Source organism: Panthera onca, chromosome B3, assembly GCF_046562875.1.
Source record: "Panthera onca isolate mPanOnc1 chromosome B3, mPanOnc1 haplotype 2, whole genome shotgun sequence".
In the NCBI taxonomy this organism is placed as follows: Eukaryota; Metazoa; Chordata; class Mammalia; order Carnivora; family Felidae; genus Panthera; species Panthera onca.
Window position 1 is genome coordinate 16,874,479 of NC_138344.1, and position 20,788 is coordinate 16,895,266.

Sequence of the window (20,788 nt, forward strand, 5' to 3'; positions counted from 1 at the left end):
ACGTCCTCCAATTCCATGGAATTCAAACAGGGGCCGAGCACCCAGAGACCAAAGGAGCCATCTGCTCAGTATCCACCTTGTACAACAGCCATGAGCTGCCCACTGGGGCGTGGGTGCCTTGAGTCGGGGGCAATGAAGGCTATGAAAGGTCACAAGCTCTGCAGCTCATCTGCCCACTGCCCAGCGTCACTGTTGGGAGAGGTTACCTTCTAGAAAGCCTGCAGAATACATTCAGGGAAGCACTTCTGTTGCTGCACCATTTGTAGGATCTTTCTTACAGGAAATTACTTTCTCATAAGGTCTCAGTAGATACTGAAAATGACAGAATGCCCAGACCCCTGGATGTCCGGTTGGGTGCTGGGCTCGCAGACCCGTGACTGGGTCGCTGTGGTTTCCAGCTCATCTCTCTCTTGCCTGGCCACTGGGACATTCTGCACCCTGTGTGAAACGGCGGGAGGCGGAAGATAAAATTGGCCAAGGAATTTCACAGCTTCTCAACAGGGAAACCCCCACACCTAACTTCCAAACCTCCAGTCGCTGACCATCTCTCCCTAGAAAGAGAACTCAATCAAAATCAAAACTTTTATAATGCTTCTCGCAGAAAATGGGGGTTTTAGAAACTGTCTCGTGATCTGTGGGGCCCCTAGGGTTTCTGCAAGTAGCCACCCAGTTGGATTTATGTTTCTTCCTCGCCCCAAAGGGCATGTTCTCAAAGCCTTCCTGGAACGAAGTATCTGATGCTAATATAGCCTGAAACCCCACTTCCTGAAAGAAAACTTGTTCAAGGAGCCAGTACACAGCAGTGAACGTCCGCCACCAGGACTAGACCCTGCATTCGTAAGGCAAGCTTCTATAGGACCACGGATTCCCAACATCCTCTGCCCACCCTGCATCTGTTTTGTTGTTGCTGCTGCTGTTCTGCTTAGCATAATGTGTTTTTTAAGTTTATTACTTATTTTTTAGAGAGAGAGAGAGAGACAGGGAGACAGAGAGAAAGATAGAACAAGCTGGGGAGGGAAAGAGAAAAGGGGAGACAGAGAATCCCAAGGAGGCTCTGCACTGTCAGCAACACAGCCTGATGCGAGGCTCAAACCCACGAACTAGGAACCAAAACCAAGAGTTGGACGCTCAACTGATTGAGCCACCCAGGCGCCCCAGCATAATAAGGTGTTTAAGGTTTATCCAGTGTAGCATGCATCAGTACTTTACTCCTTTTTGTAGCTAAATATTCCATTGTATGGATTTACCACATTTTGTTGATCTGCCTACCAATCTATGGGCTTTGGGAATGATTTCAGTTTGGGGCTATCATCGATAAGGTGCTTTGAACATTTGTGTACACGCTTTTATGTGGCCGTATCTCTTCAGTTCTCCTGGTTACATACCCAGAAGCGGAATTTCTGGATCATATGGTCAGCTTGGGTTGGAGCAACCTGCAGGGCAATGCCCCTCTCACAGGGCATGAGCCTGGGATCCAGGGATGGCTTTCTTCTAATGATTGCTTTGTGGATTTTGCTGTATTCATTGTAGAATCAAATAACTTTCTCCCCAATAACTCCCTTTAGATGGAGTGCACTTTAAGACCCAATCATTACTACTCCACCAAATACACAAGCAACCAAAGAAAAGTGGACAAACTGCGCATCATCAAAAACCCAAAACGCTGTGCCTTCAGTGACACTATCAAGGAAGCGGACAACCCACAGAATAGGAGAAAATATCTGCAAATGATGTATGTGAAAAGAGACTTGTATCCAGAATATATAAAGAACTGTTACAACTTAATAAAACAAAGACAGACCAGTAAAGAAATGGGTAAGGGATCTGAGTAGACATTTCTCCACAGAAGACACACAAAGAGCCAACAAGCCCATGGAAAGGTGTTCCACATCGTTAGTCATCAGGGAAATGCACATGAAAACCACAATGAGACACCTGCTAGTTCTCAAGCACCAGGAAGGATGCTGTAGTCAACAAGACGAATAGCAACCAGTGCTGGCTGGTATGGGGATAGACTGGAACCTTCATACACTCCTGGAGGGCATGCCAAATGGGGTCATCCCTTCGAAAAAACAATTTGGCAATGGCTCAAAAATAGGTTACCTTCTGACCCAGAAACTCCACTCTGGGGTATATACCCAAGGGAACTGAATAACATGTCCACATAAAAATACTGACAAGAGCCAAGAAATCGATCTAAAAATGCATTCATTGGTATATGAATAAATAAAATGCGGTATATCCATACAACGGAATGTTATTCAGCTATAAAAAGGAATAAAGTACTGATGCGTGCTACAATGTGGATGAATTTTAAAAATGTTACATCAAGTGAAAGAAGCCAGATGGAAATGACCACACACAGTATAATTCCACCTGTAGGACATGTCCCAAACAGGCAAATCTAAAGAGAGAGAAAGTAGATTTGTGGTTGCCTAAGGCTGGGGGGGGGGGGGGGGGGGATGGGGTGGAAAGGGACAGACTGCTAATAGGTGCGGGGTTTCTTTTTGGGGTACTGACTGAGCACTGATCGCACAACTCTGCAAATATACTAAAAAAAAAAAAAAGGAACTATATACTTCGAATGAAATTCATTTTATGGTTTGTAACAAAAACAACACAGCGCACACGCACACACACACACACACTTTACGGACATTCCTCATGGACATTCCAAGCTATGTGGAAGGAAACCCTGCACAGAGCCCGACCTAAACCAACTGTGTCACTGGCCAGAGAGGGGGTTGCTCAGAGCCCCAGTGTGTTTCCTTCTAACTCTGCAGGGTTGTTTTTTTGTGTGTGTGTGTTTTTTTTTTAACATCTTTAAATGAACTACACCAACACATCAGTTCTTCTCCCTTGGGAGGATGTTTTTATTGAACAGGAACTTCAACAAACCCCTGAGACATTTTCATCAGTTCGTTTCCAGGTAAACACAAAGCACCAGCCATTCATGCCAAACGGTGTCAAGTTCACAGCACCCATTGTGTCACAGGTTAAAGGCCAGGCCTGCCACCACACACAGAGCACCCCCTTGGCCGCAGATTCCACTGCAAGTCCACTTTTATGGTCCGTGCCTCCTTCACACAGAGTCCACATGCACTGGGGACTTCATGCAGTCTCCATATGGAGCTCTGCACTCTATTTCTTTCCACTGGACTCTTCCCTCTTTCTAATGGGTGTAAGACAAACAACTCCGGGGAACACTCTAGAAGAGACCCTTCCAGAGAGACCGGTTTCCTTGAGTCCAGTAATCACATTTCACTTATCTATATACCTACCCCCAGTGCCCAGCACAGAGCTTGGCCCTGAGCAAACATGTTAAATATCCAGGGTTTTTAAAGTTAATTTATTTTCAGAGATTACGCACACATGCACGCACACGCATGGGGGAGGGGCAGAGAGAGAGGGAGAGAGAGAATCCCAGGCAGGCTCTGCACCGTCAACAACACAGCCTGATGCGGGGCTCAATCTCACGAATGGCAAGTTCTTGACCTGAGCTGAAATCAAGAGTTGGACGCTTAACTGACTGAACTACCCACGTACCCCCTGGATACTGGTTGTACAACAGGATGGATGGATGGATGGATGAGTAGAGGGATACACAAATGGACAGATGTGGGCAGACAGGTACGTGGACAGACAGTTGGATGGACGGACAAACAGGATGGACAGATGGATGGATGGGTATCAGGACAGATGAACAGACAGGTGGGTGGATGGATAAATGAATGGAAGGACAAACATGGTCAGACGAGTGGATGGACAAATGTGGACAGATGGACAGCTGAGTGGATGGACAGATGGATGGACAAATGTGGACTGATGGATGGAGACAAGTGGGTAGGTAAATAGACAGATGGACTAACAGGTAGAGGAAAAGACAGACAGATGGGTGGATGAACACACAGATGGATGAATAAATAATTAACAGAGGTCCCATCACATGTGCCCTCTGTCCACTTAGGGAAACAGCAGTGAGTATCTGGTGCTGGTGGTCTGGTGGTCTCCTCCCTAAACCCAGGCTCCAGGATAGGAATTTACTACACCCCTAAAAAGCTAAAACTGTTCTTCCATCCATCTCTAGAGTCTAGCAACAGATGAACAGAAGGAAGCTGTCACCCCTCACCCTTGAGGTGATCTATTACCGTTCATTCCCCATGCAGTTGAGGACTGCCTCTACACTGGCGCTGGGGACACAAGCAGCAACTGAGCAGACCCAGGGCTGACCCTGGTGGCGACTCATGGGGCTCACAACTGAGTGCCCGGTGTTTTGAGAACATGTAGGAAGGGAAGAAGGAGGTGGTCAGGAAGGGACATCTGAGACTAGATGTAGGAGTAGGAATCAGACTGATTGACAAGCTGTGTGTGTGTGTGTGTGTGTGTGTGTGTGTACACACGCATAAGAGGGGTAGGGAAGGGAGAGTGACAGAGAGGGAGGAGGGGAGGAGGGAGAGTGAAAGAGAAAAAGGAGGACAGAGAGAAAGACAGAAGCACAGAGGGAGAGAGGAAAAGGCACATGCCCATGGCAGAACAAGTGCATGAGCGCTGACCTTGAAGCAAGGGCACAGGTGCGTCTGATGGGAAAGCCCAGGCAGCTGGGATATAGAACGCAAGGTAGGCGTGCCCAGAGATGGGAGCAGAGTCATCAGGGCCCTCTGTGACAGGCCTGGATGCTCCAAAGATAGTGACAGAGCCCCAGAGGGGTGTCCCCAGGGAGAAGATCAGGTCTGCATTCACACGGAAACAGGAGCCGGGACCGCGTTGCCTGCCCCAAGACGACTCAGCCAGCTTCCTCTGGTTAGAATCCTACTGAACATCAGTGAGACTACGCCAGCTGCAGAGAAACCCCCGCCACAGCTTTCAGGGAGCAGGCTCTGGGACCTCATGAAGCAGCCTGGACCGCGCCTTACCCCGTGGAAGGCCTGCTTCTCCTGTCCTCACTGGGCTCTTACGGGCAGGGGGTCCCTCGGTTCAGCTCCAAAGCCCTAACAGTGGCCGAGCACACGCCCCAAGCAGGGCCGTGTAGGTAGCCGAGGAGGCCACTGTCACACTCGGGGTTGGCTGGTACCTTTAGACTCACCTTTACCAGTATGGGTCTTTTCCCTCCAGGCACCAATACACTGGAAGAGCCATCAGCCCAGAGCCCCCTCCAGTGGCTTCCCCTCTGAATCAGGCCATGGCTGAGATCCTGACACCGCCTGGAGCCTGCTCTAAGTGCCTCCTGTATGCGAGGCCAGATGTGACCGAGGGACCCATGGGTGGTTTGCACCAGCCAATCCCAGCCACTGCCCTCGGGGAGCTTCTGATGTGACTGAAGTTTCTCTGGAAAAGAAACGTGCCTCCCTAGAAACCCTTCTGGTGTCTGTGGTCTCACAGTGACATCTGGGCTGGCGTGAGCAAACCTGAAACAGATCTCTGCAGTGCAGGCTGGAATGGGCATGGCCCTTCTCTGAGCTTCAAGAAAGAGGCACGTGCGTGTGGTTCCGGTGAGATCTTTACAAACCCCCCCCCGAGTAACAGAAACTACACTAGGTTAAACAAACGAGCTTCTGAAATTCGAGCTTGGGAAAATAACTACCTGTACCTCTTTAGATCTTTGTGCTTGAGGAACGCAGCACTTTCTCAGGCTTTCTATCACCTGGGCCCACAAAACAAGCCTGAGGTAGTCAAGGTCTGTGCGGTCACCCTCTCCTCGAAGGAGAACACAGCAAGGACAGAAGCCAGCTCCCGGCCACAGGAGCATGGAGTGACAGGGGCAGCTCTCACACCCGTGGCCCCTGGGGCCCAGACAGGCCCCTCAACAAGAGTCAGGATGGCGTCTGGGAGTTAGGAGCTGGGCCGCACGTGCTTCTTCTGGGACTCCCAGGCCAGTCCTGCATCCAGCACAGTCCTCTTGGCTTCCTGCCTGGCCGGCTCGGCCCCACAGGCTCGCCCAAGCCGCCCTGCTTCTTCTTCCACTCCGCAGTCTTCATCACTCTTTGTCTGTTCCCGTTCTCCGCTGGTCCTCTCCTGAATCAGAAAAAAAAAAAAAAAAGAAAAAATCAACGAAGCTCTCCAATGCTGGCTGGAACAAGCCCACAGTGTCCTGGCCGGGCCCCTGCACTCACTGTGTGCTCAGATTCAGAACGGCTGAGCCGGGTTCCAACACCCCAGCCGGCCACAGGGACGCTGTATGTTGTTCTTAAGATGCTCTGGACACGTATTTACTGATGGGAACATACTTCCTGAAGGGAACTGAAGAGCCCAGCCCATGGAGATCTGAGAAAGGGCAAAGCGAGCAGCACTACTTTAAAAGGTGGCACGCTTATGCTTGAGCACATGGACGTCCCAAGATGCCTGCCCACGGGCGGGACATCACACTGAACACCTCCTGCTCCCTTCAAAGGCCTTCGAGGTTTAAATGCAAACTCAGCGATCCGCAAAGAGGCAAAGCACAATACTGTCAGTTCGGTGGCCTGGTAGAATCGTCAGTGAGCCAAATTTTCCATTGCAAACCAAGGAAAATGAAAGCCCCCTCCTCCGCCCGCTTTTCTAAAACAATCCAGCGCTTACTGGGATAGATCATGCCTTTGGTGTCGCGTCTTCTATCCCCGTATCATCTACTTTCCAAAATAAGCAGTACTGCCCACAAGTTGCAACTGTTAAGTTTGGGAGCTTTAAAATCATTAATAATTCTTCAGGAATTCAAGAGCAAACACCCTTCTGTGGCCGAGAAGGGGCGTTATCAGAACTATCTTATACCGGCCAACGTCTGTCTTGGCTTCGGGAAGATGCCTCATGGAATCACATCGCTTCAAAGCAGACCACTAAGGTGGACCACTAAGAAATACTTAGCAGCCATCCTTGTCGGTGGGTCTATTCTCTCATCACTCTGGGCTCCACAATGACCTAATGCCATATTCCATTTTGCAGCATCTGGGCTTGGAGGCGTGGAGGAGGAAAGAAAGAAATTTGTCCGCACATTTGCTCCACTTGAAAGACACTGGTCCATGGCAGAATGTGAAATTCAGATTTTCCAATACTTCCTTCACAGAGCAGGGTGACGCTGATTGCCACGTGTTCTCTGTTTAGTTCTGGCTTCGTTAGAGCTTGTGTAGCTCAGAGAAGAGGACCGTGAAGAGTCTAATTACGAAGGCCTCGCCTCATGCCGCAGCACAGAGACTCCGAGTGTGAATCAACAGCCCGCTGCCGTGGAGAAACCCACAGCCAAGGTGGTGAGGGAGAGGCCTCGTGGGTTCAAAGCTTTGCTAAACAAGCACAACGTGATTGCTAAGAAAACAAGACACATTCCCAGAATGACACATTCACCACCGTACCTTCTTGCCTCCTTCACGACCAGACATTCTGGGTCCATCATCTGGAGAAGTCCGCCCACAACTGCTCACGTCCTCCTGGGAATTTCCCGGGTGTGCTGCCCTCCCCAAGCAAGAGAGTGGCATAAGCAAATGGAGGTGGCCCCGAGGGAGCAGACAATCAAAAGATTAACAGTACAGCAGGGACCCTTCTGAAAGTACCGATCGCCACGACCCAATTCTATCCTCATGAACTTCACTGTGACACCTGCTACAGTGCCTTCTGGAGAAAAGGGAAACTTGCCAGGTTTGGGGAGACATGAAGCAATGGTTCTACTCAAGCATGTCTCCCATCCAGCTACTAAGCAGGCCCTTCCCTGCTTAGCTTCCAAGATCAGAGATTGGGAGTAGAGCCGTAGGCACTACTCAAGCATTGCTGAGCTGGAATTCTTTTCTTCCAATTATCTGGACACTAAACGGAGTTAGGCTTGCAGAGCTATTCCTAGGCCCTTCTCTTTGCTCGCTGGAATTGTTACTCACAAGAGAACCCATAGTCACCCTTGTTAATTCAGCCCTCCTCCCACTTTCCAAATCAGACCGAACTTGGAAAGGATAACTTTGCTGTCCCACTGTGTACTTCCTACATCCCAAAATCCATACGTAGAGGTAGGTGATTTGGCGGGGGGGGGGGGGGGGGGGGGGGGGGGGGGCACTCAGATGCTTTAGGAAGAAAATAGTTTTCCAGTTGAGCTGAAAATGCAAGAAACACATTTTTTCAAATAAAAATAAATACATTATTGAAACGTTACCTATACAGGTAAATTTTATTTAGACTCTATAAATTAGCCAACTTTGGTTTGGCAAAATTGAATCCTAAGCAGTGAAAAACACCAGAGTACTTCAGGGCTCCCTTGGGAGTTTCTATATAATGCAGTAATGATTCCTCATGTACTTCTCTTTGCAAAAGTAAGCTCATAAATGAGTTCAGAGACTCAGCCTTATTCACTACTATATCCTTATCACCTCAACCAGTGGCCTGGCACTGGGAGATCCTCCATTAGAGTAATCTAGTGAATGAATGAATGAATGAGTGAATGAATGAATGAGAATGCATGAATGAATGAGTGAATCAGAGAATGAAGCAGACAATTCAGTATATTCTACACTTCCTGATGTGTGAAACTATCTTTTTATGCGTTACAGACAAAGCGTGCTTGGTAACTATCAAATGTTTACTTGTATTTTATTCCTAACCAATAACAGTTCAATAATTTTTAAATTTTTTTTTTTTAACGTTTTATTTATTTTTGAGACAGAGAGAGACAGAGCATGAACGGGGGAGGGGCAGAGAGAGAGGGAGACACAGAATTGGAAGCAGGCTCCAGGCTCTGAGCTGTCAGCACAGAGCCCGACGCGGGGCTCGAACTCACGGACCGCGAGATCGTGACCTGAGCCGAAGTCGGCCGCTTAACCGACTGAGCCACCCAGGCGCCCCTCAATAATTTTTAAAAATGAATGCTCTAGGGGCGCCTGGGTGGCTCAGTCAGTTGAGCGCCCAGCTTCAGCTTGGGTCATGATCTCGCGGTCCGTGAGTTTGAGCCCCACGTCGGGCTCTGTGCTGAGAGCTCAGAGCCTGGAGCCTGTTTCAGATTCTGTGTCTCCCTCTCTCTGACCCTCTCCGTTCATGCTCTGTGTCTCCCTGTCTCAAAAATAAATAAATGTTAAAAAAAAAAATGAATGCTCTAATTTGGAAGCACGAGGATAAGAATCCGAGAAGCAACCACACAGGTAGGTCACAGTAAGTTACCATCCAGGAGTTACTACTATATGGGACGCAGTAGGTGACAATGGCCGCTAGAGGGAGCCACACAACCTTTCAAAGAGCAGCATTAGGAAAAACCCATCCAGGATGATGGTACTGCTATGCACTTCCCACCATAGCTCACACCGCCAAATTGCTGTAACTACCGCACTATGTCATGTCCAACTCCCCCAAAAAAGCTGAGACAAGCTCAGAGCTGCAAGCATCAGATTTTTAGAAAAAGGACCCTGCCCGCCCCCCCCCCCCCCGGCCCCAGCTCAGAGTTCATTCACATCTTTTTATATACATACACCATAGCTTTAAAAATTAAATGTAGCGGCTCAATCCGTTGAGCATCTGACTTCAGCTCAGGTCATGATCTCACAGTCCGTGAGTTCGAGCCCCACGTCGGGCTCTGTGCCGACAGCTCAGAACCTGGAGCCTGCTTCAGATTCTGTGCCTCCCTCTCTCTCTGCCCCTCCCCCATTCACACTGTCTCTTTCTCAAAAATAAAATAAAAACATAAAAACATAAAAAAATTAAATGTAAATAAAATTCTTTTCCCTGTGGATAACAATTGAATCTATTAAAAACTCACCTGGGAAGAAAGCAACGCTATAACCTAAACAATGAAAACAATGATTTTTAAAGCTGTGTGCAATTATTTCCTGCCTCCAGCCACATTTTTGTAAAAGAACACTCAACTGCCAGAGGATTCAATTTCATCTCCTCCAGTAAAGAAACTTAAGGCATGTGCAAGCTAACTGAGAAGTCACACCAGACAGAATTATGATCCTATTGGTCAAGTTTCAAAGGCTTCATATGTAACTGAGTGTAGGAAGAAAAAAAAAAAATTCCCACAAACTCCTTCTCTCAAAAGTTCTGAAAACGCTGTAAATATTTTCAGGGCCATTATAAGCCACAGATGTTATCAACAGGCAAGATCGTGCAAACTTTAAAAGACCTCGTCCATAAATGACGCTGCTTCAAAAAATAGATTTTGAAACCCTGGAAAGGAGCACAAGTTAATTTCCCTTTGGAACATTGTAAAACGTCCATGCCTTACTTAGAATGTAAAAAACAATTGGCTCCCCCGGGCTTCTTGCTTACAGTTCTACTGCTACAGCACATGAAACTGTAGGAGCCCTCCAAAATAACAGCCAGAAATAAAGAAACAAAAGATAGAACTTGAAAAGCAGAACAATTCAAGAAAGCAACTCTAAGAATAACGGGCTGGTTAAAAACTAAAATTAAATTAAATGGCTGTGTGACATTTCCAGGCAAAAGAAGATTCCAGAACCTGCACTGTGGGGTGACCTGTGGGAAAACCTAATGGGCTAACACAGATTTCCATGAAGGCAGACAGACTGTAAACTGAGAAAATGCAGAGCATCTGGGCTAATCTGTGATTGCATTTGCAGCCCCCCACTCACCAACCTGGAAAAAACCTGAAATGTCAATGCTGACAAAATTGTTACAAGATGAAGCTGGCTGGCTGAAAACCTTCCTGACTGAATTAAAATCCTGACTGCTGGCCCTGGGGGGACACAGAAGTTGTGGGTGAAACCCGGAACTAGCCATGATTTATACAGGGAGTGAAAAGATCATAATTTAGCATTTTTTTAATTATATAGTTTTAATTATCTAATTATACCCTGATCATAACGATGACCCTTCTTCCTTCAAAGGACTCAAAGCATGCTTCTGGAACATTCCCCGTGCAAGTTCCCTCATTTGCTGTTTTAAAGAGAGAGTTGGCAAATCTCACAGTGAGTTAAAGTGACAGGTCTGGCATCTGACTTCCAGCTCAGTTTCCTGTGACCAGACCACACCAACTCTCAGCTCTTGAAATAACCCCAGTGGAATTCTCCTCCGAGGAAAGCAGTCTCCCCAATTATGCGAACACGTTCTCCCACTGCTTACCCCCCTCCAGCCTGTGCAATTTCCACATTATTTCCACGTTCTGATATGCAACACTTTTTTTTTTCCTTCATTCCCAGCCAAGGAGCTGCAACATCCAAGACACAAAGGCCAAGTCCACGTGGGAGCTGCAGGCTCATTTGTGACGTTTCTTGATAAACCCACGCGGCTGGTCAGCTTAGTGCATGGGGATCCGGGCAAGCTCCCCTTTCATTTCTAACTGTGGATGCCACAGGGCAAGTCACTTAACCGCCTCATTAGGATCACAGTCACAGCCCTACCATGGCCTCCTTCCCAGGTGCCTGGTCACCCCATTAATATCTGCAGAGCTCCATTAAGCCTTCTAGCTGAAAGGCACCATAAAAGCAAAACCTATCACTGTTATCATCAATAAACTCCAAGACGCTCTTCCCTGTCACGACCTAACGTAAATCAGTTACCCACGTGGAAAGCCCACGGAGGCCTAATGAGCTACCTACAGCCTGGGAAATGGCATTTGATGTTGACAGGAGCTTTCTTCCCCGGGGGCGGGGAAGGAAAGCCAGTGCTTTCACTTTGGCGGGTGAAACTTAAAACTGTTAGGCCCTCCTGAGCCTCCCACCCACACACAGCACCTGCAGCCTGAAAGGGTTTGCCGGGATTCAGCCCTGCCCTCCAAGGCCCTCTCCCTGAGCACTGAGCGGAGAACCAACAGCAATGTGCAATCCATCCGGAGTGCAATCCATCCCCGACGTGGGAGAGGAGGAAGGCACACTGTCAAAAAGCAACTTGGGGAACCAGACACAAGTGAATCTGGTCTTCCCACCCCATCTCTCCTTGGGACCCTCTGCCCGTTCTCATTGCTTGAAAACACCCTCCATCAAAACCCCGCCGGCAAACACACCGTGGTGCTATAACAACCTCAAACTGAAGACAATGCCTGTCTGTAACAGGGACTGCCCAAAAAAACACCTCCATACAGCAGCTTACTATGCTGCCAATAAAAAGGGCGGGGACAAAGTACTCATTTGCAGAACGCTGTCTCTGCAATGCTACCACTTACGTATGCCTGCCATCTCCCCCAAGGGAAGGAGGGGGTGCATGGAAGCCTTGCTCTTCAAGGTAAACCCTTGTGTGGCCTTCCAATTTTTAACCAGGTGCACACATTAGACCTCTTCTGGGTTTCAGTGATCCCTTCGAGTTATAAACAGGGAGCCACTCTGTCCCAGGGAGCTTCTGATTTAGTTAAATTGGGGGAGATCTTCATCAAAGTCCAGAAGGTGTGGTTCATTCGGGAAAGGAAGGTAGACCAAGGACAAGAAGCCACGACCCCGGAGGCGCCTGGGTAGCTCAGGCGGTTGAGCGTCTGACTCGGTATCAGCTCAGGTCCTGATCCCACCATTAGTGAGATCAAGTCCCACACTGGGCTCTGAGCTGATAGTGCGCAGCCTGCTTGGGATTCTCTCCCTCCCTCTCTCTCTCTCTCTCTCTCAAAATAAATAAACATTTTAAAAAAGAAATAAACAAGAAGGCACCACCCTGGTCTCACTCCCTCCTCTGTTCTTGCAACAATAAACATAACACCTGCCCGGGCCTGACTCCATCCGTATGCATTAACCTGTGCTTCAAAGGGCACTTTGTTCAATGTGACTCACAGTCTGGAAGTCTTGACTGTTGCAGTTGAACCTTCAGCCAGATGCTGCCTCGCTGGCCCCAGGCTCCTGGGGGCTCCACCTCCCACAGGCGACCCCGCTCCTCCGGATGGGCCAACAGGAACTTCCTGCACACTGAGGATGTGCAAGAGTGAGCCAGGAAGGCCGGCCCCCTCTGCGTCTCAGGGGCGGGCACTTCCGGTTCCAGCCAAGGCCCCGCCCCACCCTGGCTCTGCTATGTTTCTGCTCCAGGGGCACCAGTGTTTGGCCTCCTCAGCTGTCACCCCTCATGCTCCCGCTTTCACCCAACCTATCTTAGCTGGGGCCACCATAACAAAGAACCACACATTGGGGGGCTCCAACAACAGACTTCCACTGTCTCACGTGGTGGGGGCAGGAAGTCCCACGGCCAGGCATGGGCAGAGGCTTGCAGATGGCTGCCTTCCCACAGTGGCATCGCATGACCTTCCCTCTGCACCCATCCGTGTCCCAGGCTCCTCTTTTATAAATAAGAACCACTTCTTAAGAATCTATTGGATCAGGGCCCCACTCCTATGACCTCATTAAATTCTAATTGCCTCTTTAAAGGCCCCACCTCCACGTATAGTCACATGGAGGGTAAGCTTTCAACATAAGACTTCGGGGGACCCAATTCAGCCCTTAACATCCCCCCCCAACACTGTCCTCTCCTCGGGCACTGTCCCTCCTTACCCTGAACCTCCCCAGCCCTCCTCTCCCACAGAACTTGCAGCTCATCCTCTGCAGATGCCTTGATTCCAGTCACCTCAAGGCTCAAAGACTTCTATGTCCTCATTCACAGGGTGAGAATTTTCTCCGGGCATTGCCCCAAGCCCAGCCAAATGAGTAGCTGCTCCTGGTCCCGCAGGTGCCCATGGGGACCCCGTCGGGCCCTCCCCTAATACGTCCCAGCCGGGGGCAACAGCACAGATGGAAACCTCCAGAGGGTGAAACTAAGTATTCGGAAAGTGTAAGCCAAACTAGCAGAGTGCTAGATAGAATGTTCTGCTCTCCTATCTTGACAAATATAACTTCATAACAACAGGGAAAGCCAGTTTCAAATTTAGAATTCTTGGACTCCTTGGAGTTTTGCACCAGAATGTGGCAATACTGAGGGAGCTGCCCCCACCCCCCCGACAGACGGCCCACCCGCTTCTCCTTCTACCCCAGCCCCACACACGTACACAGCAAGGGGCCTGTGAATGCAAATGTGAACACCACGCACACACTCCACCCACATCCCACCAACGCCTGTCCCTAGGGTCTAAAGATATGCAAACTGGTGGCATGTCCACCCTTACGTGCAGACCCAAGGATGGAGTCCACTCGGGCCCTCACGCCACTGGCAGGAATCCAGGGGTCCTGGTACCCTGAGTCAGCTTAGAAGGAGTGGTCTGGACCCAGGAAGGACGATACTCTTGGGCCCAAGACTCCTCACACCACGGAGAGAAACGCAGCTGCAAGAGGGCTTTAAAGCATAGGGCTCTGGCCTGTCCTTTGAATGCAAGAAGGAATCCTACCGGTCATGGGGCGCCTGGGTGGCTCAGTCAATTAAGTGTCTGACTTCAGCTCAGGTCATGATCTCACGGTCCGTGAGTTTGAGCCCCGCGTCGGGCTCTGTGCTGACAGCTCGGAGCCTGGAGCCTGCTTCAGATTCTGTCTCCCTCTCTCTCTGCCCCTCCCCCACTCGTTCACTGTCTCTCTGTCTCCCAAAAATAAAAACATTAAAAAAAAAAAAAAAGCCAGTCAGTAAAGTGTGCAGGTGGCACACACCTGAACCCAGTCCTGAACCTCCAGCTGCTTCTTTCTCCACATTCTACCTGTTCACATACATGCCCAGGTACAGTCAGGGGTGACGTAAAAGCCTGAGGCCCCAACATCCTCAGCTGGGCAGCTCAAACCCCCAAGACACGACGCGTGCTTCAGAATCAGCACGTTCTTATTTTCTTTCTCTATGGGGCAGAGATATAGAAAAGGGAAAAGCAGGGGGGTGCCTGGGTGACTCAGTCGGTTAGGCATCCAACTTCAGCTCAGGTCATGATCTCAGAGTTTGTGGGCTTGAGCCCCGCGTCAGGATCTGCGGTGACAACTCAGCCTGGAGCCTGCTTCGGACTCTGTGTCTCCCTCTCTCTCTCTGCCCCTCCCCCACTCGCATTCTCCATCTCTCAAAAATAAATAAACATTTAAAAAAAGAAAGAAAGAAAAAGGAGAGCAGGGATCCACAAGACCCTGCAAGGGTACCTGCAGTGCTGGCTCTGGGGCACCCTCCCCCCTCCGTGGAGACTGATACTTCCCTAGGGAAACCTGAGGTGGCCACATTGAGAGGCCAATGCACTCAAACCAAGGTCTCCGAGCTGACGCAAAAATTAGGAGAGAGAGAGGACAGGCATGTGGTTCTGGAACTTTGCAACACCTCAAAGTGAGCAACACAGTACAGGAATCCTGGAATGCTCTTTGCAGAAATTCAAGGCTCTTCAGAGTTTAATTATAGACCATGAGTTTGGAAATATAAAGAAATGACTAAACCTACTTGAAAATATGTTTTCACCTGCTTTTCTTAGGACTTTAGAGCAACAGAACTTTCCTTACCTTCCCTACGTTTTCTCTCTTATCTCTTGATCTCCCCACACAATAACGGTACTGGAAACTCAGTACTAAGGGCCCCAAAACATCTGTATGACAAGAAGTGAAACAGTACCCAGGGTGGAAGGGGTGTACTTCACAGCAGGGGTGTGGGGAACCTAGAGAGATGCTCACCAGAACCTGCCCCCCTTACGTACTTGGAACGTAATGTTTAACACCAGGGTTTGTTTCATTTCCTCTGAAAAAAATATACATATAAGGATTTCTCTTCCAGAATGTAAAAAGGGATTGTGATAGCTCATTTTAAGTGTCAACTTGACTGAGCCAGGGGGTGCCCAGATATTTGGTCAGACATTATTCGGGGTGTGTCCGTGAAGGTGTTTGGGATGAGATGAACATTTGAATCAACAGACTGAGTAAAGCAGATTGCCTTCCCTCACGTGGGTGGGCCTCATCCAATCAGTTGAAGGCCTGAATATAGAGGGAAAAGGCTGACCCTCCCACAAGTAAGAGGGAACTCCTGCCTGTCTGGTGAGCTGGGACATGGGTCTTTTGCTGCCTTTGGATTTGACCCAAAAACTTTTTGTTGGCTTTTCAACAAAAACAAAAAAACAAGCTGGCTTGTTTGCCAGGCTTTTGTTGGCCTGGCAGAATTTGCACCGTTATGACACCATTGGCTGTCCTGAGTCTCCAGCTTGCTAACTGCAGATCTTGGGAGTCTCAGTCTCCACACCATGTGAGCCAATTCCTTATAATAAATCTCTCTCTCTCTCTCTCTCGTGTGTGTGTGTGTGTGTGTGTGTGTGTGTGTGTGTGTGTGTGTGTATACCCTATTGGTTCTGTTTCTCTGGAGAAACTTGACCAGTACGGGGACTCAGTAGGGTAAGAATGGAAGAAGGGGACTGTCTTCTGCAGCAAGAGCTACGAGGTACTTGGGGGCTCAGTGCAGTCAGAGCTTGCCTTTGCACTCCAGCTGCCCTCCCAGACAAAGCTCCTGGGCTCCCTTTCAGCGTCTAGCTGAAAGGACTAAGTCATGGGCTCTAAGCATCAAGTGAAACCACAAAGGCCCTCTGAGCGCCCAGCAGGTGCACTTCTCTGGATTCTGCTTCTCTCTGACGCCATGTTTTTTATTATTTCTAAATCCAGTTATTTCTAGGGCTGGGAAAGGCTCCCCCCCACCCCCCAGTGCCACAGCATAAAGTTTCATCTGTGCTGAAGCAATGGGAGATTTCTCAGGAGGAAGAGAAAACCCACACGCAGAGTGTCAAGGAACCTGCCTCCCCGGAACCACCTAGAACTCACGTGTTATCCATCACCGTCGCCCATACGTTTCCGCCTGACACAAAGCGGGTTTACCTTTGAACATGGCGGGAGAAATCGGCCAACTGACGCCCAGAGCCTCGTCCTCACGGAACGTCTCACAGAAGTCCTGCAGCATGGCTGTGCCCAGGCCCTGGCGGCGGTAAGTCCTCCTGACAAACACGGTGTCGAAGACGGGAAGCAGGTAGCATGCACCCGGGCCATCACCACACAGGCTTCCTGCAGGGAAAGGAAGAGACAGGCGCCGTCCCAGGCTTGCACCAAGCTGCCAGGACCCTGCGCGACTCCCACACAGCTGGGTCACTGGTACCACCTAGAAGGGCTCACATCACTAAGACAAAAGAGCAGATCATCCCAAACCACCAGTTCTCCAGCCGACTGACCAGCCCACATGTTATTGATCACGAGGAGTGCAGCCCCCAGACTATTGTACCAAAATGAAAAGCAAACGCAGGTGCATGTGCCATTCACGCACCCAAGACCCTCAGATGCTGCCCACACTGTGCAGAGTTCACAGAGACACTGGAAGCCAATGAGGGGCATCTGGACATCAAGGTTTTCCGTGAACCCAAGGGATATGGGCTGGGAGACCCACCCAACACATCTCTAGGGCATGGACTTGTTTCAGTAACTCTAACAAGCAGTCATCGTGTCCAATTAAGACAGAGTGCATTTAGGGGCACCTGGGTGGCTCAGTCGGTTAAGCATCCGACTTCGGCTCAGGTCATGATCTCACGGTCTGTGAGTTCGAGCCCCACGTCGGGCTCTGTGCTGACAATTCAGAGCCTGGAGCCTGCTTCAGATTCTGTGTCTCCCTCTCTCTCTATTCCTCCCCTGCTTGCTCTCTCTCTCTCTCTTAAAAATAAAGATTAAAAAAAAAAAAAGACAATGTGCATTTACCCCAAGCAGACTAAGTCCTGCCTCCCCTACAACATCAGTGACCTTGCTATAGCAGAGCAAGAGGGGCCACAGTTGGCACCCTTCCCACCTTTCCACCCTGAACTGAACTTCACTGCAACCAGCACCAATACCAGCACAGTTGCTGTTTCTGCAAAAGGAACTTGGCCTTGGCCTTGCAAGTTCACCTGCATTGTCACCCTAACCAGAAAATCAATGCTACACAGAGCCTACTACATCACCTGTCTTACTTCCAAACGTACAGATTCCTGCACCCTAGATGCACGAAAACCCAGGAAAAGAAGTATGGAGCATATTCAGCTCCTATTGGAAGAAGTTTTTGTCCCTGTCAAGAATCAGATGGTGGGTAATTTCCCAAGCGAAAAAACTGACTCCGATTCTGATCAGCCAGACTGAGTTGCAGGGATACATGCTACTGTAGTGAACTGCTTGCAAAAAATGAGCACAATTATTCCCCTTCCTATATCCACATCACATTACATGTGATTCTGAAGCACCTCCCATCAAAAATGGGGCCTGGCTTCATGGGGTCCAGTGCCCCTCTACTATTCTTTCTCAGATCCCTGCTACTCACTCTAAGAACACAACTGGACTAGCCTGCCACCATAACAGAAACATGGCCTGGGCACCCTTGTGGTCCCAGCAAACATTTAGCCAGTCCCACGGAGCAGAGCCACCTATACCACCCATCCCACCCAGCTGAGCCTCAGCAAAACTGTCATCCAAAAGAATGGTGAGCTGAACAGTTGATTTTGTGCCAAAAATGAATGAAGAAGTAATCTGAGGCCAGTGATCAACACCACCCAATTCACTTGGGATGGTTAAGTATAAAGTATTTGAATTTCACCCTCAATGTTCCTGAAATGACAAACTTAGGTTGGAATTCTGTAGTTGCCAACTTTTATATTGAGGAGAACAACATTCCCCAAATGGTAGTCTTCCAAAGCTGAGAAACATTAAAATTACATAAAGATACAATTCCTTTTAAAAAAAAAAAAAAAAGAGTCAAGGGTTGCCTGGGTGGCTCAGTCGGTTGGGCGTCTGACTTCGGCTCAGGTCATGATCTCACAGTTCGTGAGTTCGAACCCCACGTCGGGCTCTGTGCTGACAGCTCAGAGCCTGGAGCCTGCTTCGGATTCTGTGTCTCATTCTCTCTCTGCCTCTCGCCACTTGTGCTCTGTCTCTCTCTGTCTCTCAAAAATAAATAAATGTAAAAACAATTTAAAAAAAAAAGAGTCAATATTGGGGCGCCTGGGCGGCTCAGTCAGTTGAGCCTCCAACTTCGGCTCAGGTCACGATCTCACGGTCTGTGAGTTCGAGCCCCGCAACGGGCTCTGTGCTGACAGCTCAGAGCCCGGAGCCTGCTTCAGATTCTGTGTCTCCCTCTCTCTCTGACCCTCCCCTGTTCATGCTCTGTCTCTCTCTATCTCAAAAATAAATATTTAAAAAAAATTTTTCAAATAAATAAAAATAACAAAAATAAAAAAGAGTCAAGGGGCGCCTGGGTGGCTCAGTCGGTTGAGCGTCCGACTTCGGCTCATGATCTCACGGTCTGTGAGTTTGAGCCCCGCGTTGGGCTCTGTGCTGACAGCTCAGAGCCTGGAGCCTGCTTCGGATTCTGTGTCTCCCTCTCTCTCTTCCCCTCCCCTGCTCATGCTCTGTCTCTCTCTGTCTCAAAAATAAAAACATTAAAAAAAAAAGAGTCAATATTTAGGGATATATTTAATAAAAGGAACATAAGCCTTGAATACTGAAAAACTACAAAACATGGTTAAGGGAAATTAAAGAAAAGGTAATAAGTGGAGAAATACCATGTTCATGGATTGGATGACTCAATACTGTTAAGATGGCAGTTCTTCCCAAACTGATCTGTAAGTTCGACACCAGTCCTATCAAAATCCCAGCAGGCATTTTTGTGGACATTGGCAAGCTGATACTGAAACTGACACGAAATGCAAAGTCTCTACAATAAGCAACCCAGTTTTGAAAAAGAGCAAAGTTGGAGATTTTACACTACCCAATTTCAAGGTTTCTTATAAAATCAAGGCAATCAAGTCAGTGGGATACAGGTGTAAGGACAGGCATGTGTATCAATGGAACAGAAATGAGTCAAGAAATAAATTCTTATACTTTTAATTTCAACGATGTTGCCCTTTTCCAATGAGAAGACAGTCTTTTCAACAAATTGTGGTGGTATGACTGGATGTCAATAAGCCAAGAACAAAAAAAACAAACAACAACAACAAAAAAAAAAAAAAAAACAGGAAGAAGCTGGAACACAACAGCCAGTCCAGAATTAGACCCACACAAATATAGTCAACTGATCTTTGACAAAGGAGCAAAGTAAAGTCAGTGAAGAAAGGACAGTCTCAATAAGTGACACCGGACAACTGGATATCCACATGGAAAAAAAAAAAAAACAATCTAGACACACACCTTAAATACTTCAAAATTTTTAACTTAAAATGAATCACAGCATAAATGTAAAATGCAAAACTACAAAACTCCTAGAAAATACACAAGAGAATATCCAGATGACCTTGGGTTTTGTAACATATTTTTTACATACAACACGAAAGGCATGATCCAGGAGAGAAAAAATTGGCAAGCTGAATTTCATTAAAATTAAAATTTGCTGGGGCACCGGCGTGGCTCTGTTGGTTAAGCATCCGACTCTTGATTTCAGCCCAGGTCATGATCTCATGGTTTGTGAGTTCGAGCCCCGCATCAGGCTCTCTAGTGTCAGTGCTGAGTCTGCTTCAGATCCTCTGTCTCACTCTCTCTCTGCCCCTCTCCCACTCTCACTCTCCCTCTCTCAAAAATAAATAGTGCACTTATTTAAAAAAATAAAATAAAATTTGCTGCTCAAATTTTTGACATGTGAAAGACGATGTCAAAAGAATGAAAAGACAAGGCACAAACTGGGAAAAAATATTTGCAAAAGGCACATTGTCTGATAAAGGACTGTTATCCAAAACATATGAAGAGCTTTTAAAACTCAACAATAAGAAAACAAACAACGTGATTTAAAAGTGAGCCAAAAATCTTAATAGATACCTCATCAACAAAGCTATTACATATGGCAGGTAAGGATATCAAAAGATGCTCCACATCATATGTCATAAGGCAAATGCGAATTAAAACAATGAGATATCACTGCACACCTACCAGAATGGCCAAAACCCAAAACACGGTCAACACCAAATGCTGCTAAGGATGTGGAGCAATGGGAACTCTCATTCGTTGCTGGTGGGAATGCAAAATGGTACAGCAACCCTGGATGAGTTTGGTGGTTTTACAAA

At 48.2% G+C, this 20,788-nt stretch overlaps 1 protein-coding gene across 3 annotated transcripts in view; it reads right to left on the reverse strand.

Moving 5' to 3' along the window:
• Nucleotides 1-2,845: 2,845 nt before the first annotated feature.
• The window catches only part of LOC132668760 (protein FAM169B-like), a 90,205-nt gene continuing 72,262 nt past the window's right edge, over nucleotides 2,846-20,788 (reverse strand). For 2 of the 3 annotated variants that reach the window (XM_060617764.3, XM_078448960.2), the window contains 4 exons: nucleotides 16,605-16,787; nucleotides 12,651-12,782; nucleotides 7,320-7,414; nucleotides 2,846-6,012 (listed from right to left, as the gene is read on the reverse strand). In XM_060617764.3, the coding sequence (XP_060473747.1) occupies nucleotides 5,830-6,012; nucleotides 7,320-7,414; nucleotides 12,651-12,782; nucleotides 16,605-16,787 (593 nt within the window). In that variant the 3' untranslated portion in view covers nucleotides 2,846-5,829. The remainder of the gene's footprint in view (nucleotides 6,013-7,319; nucleotides 7,415-12,650; nucleotides 12,783-16,604; nucleotides 16,788-20,788) is intronic. The other variant, XM_078448961.2, reaches the window with a different exon arrangement.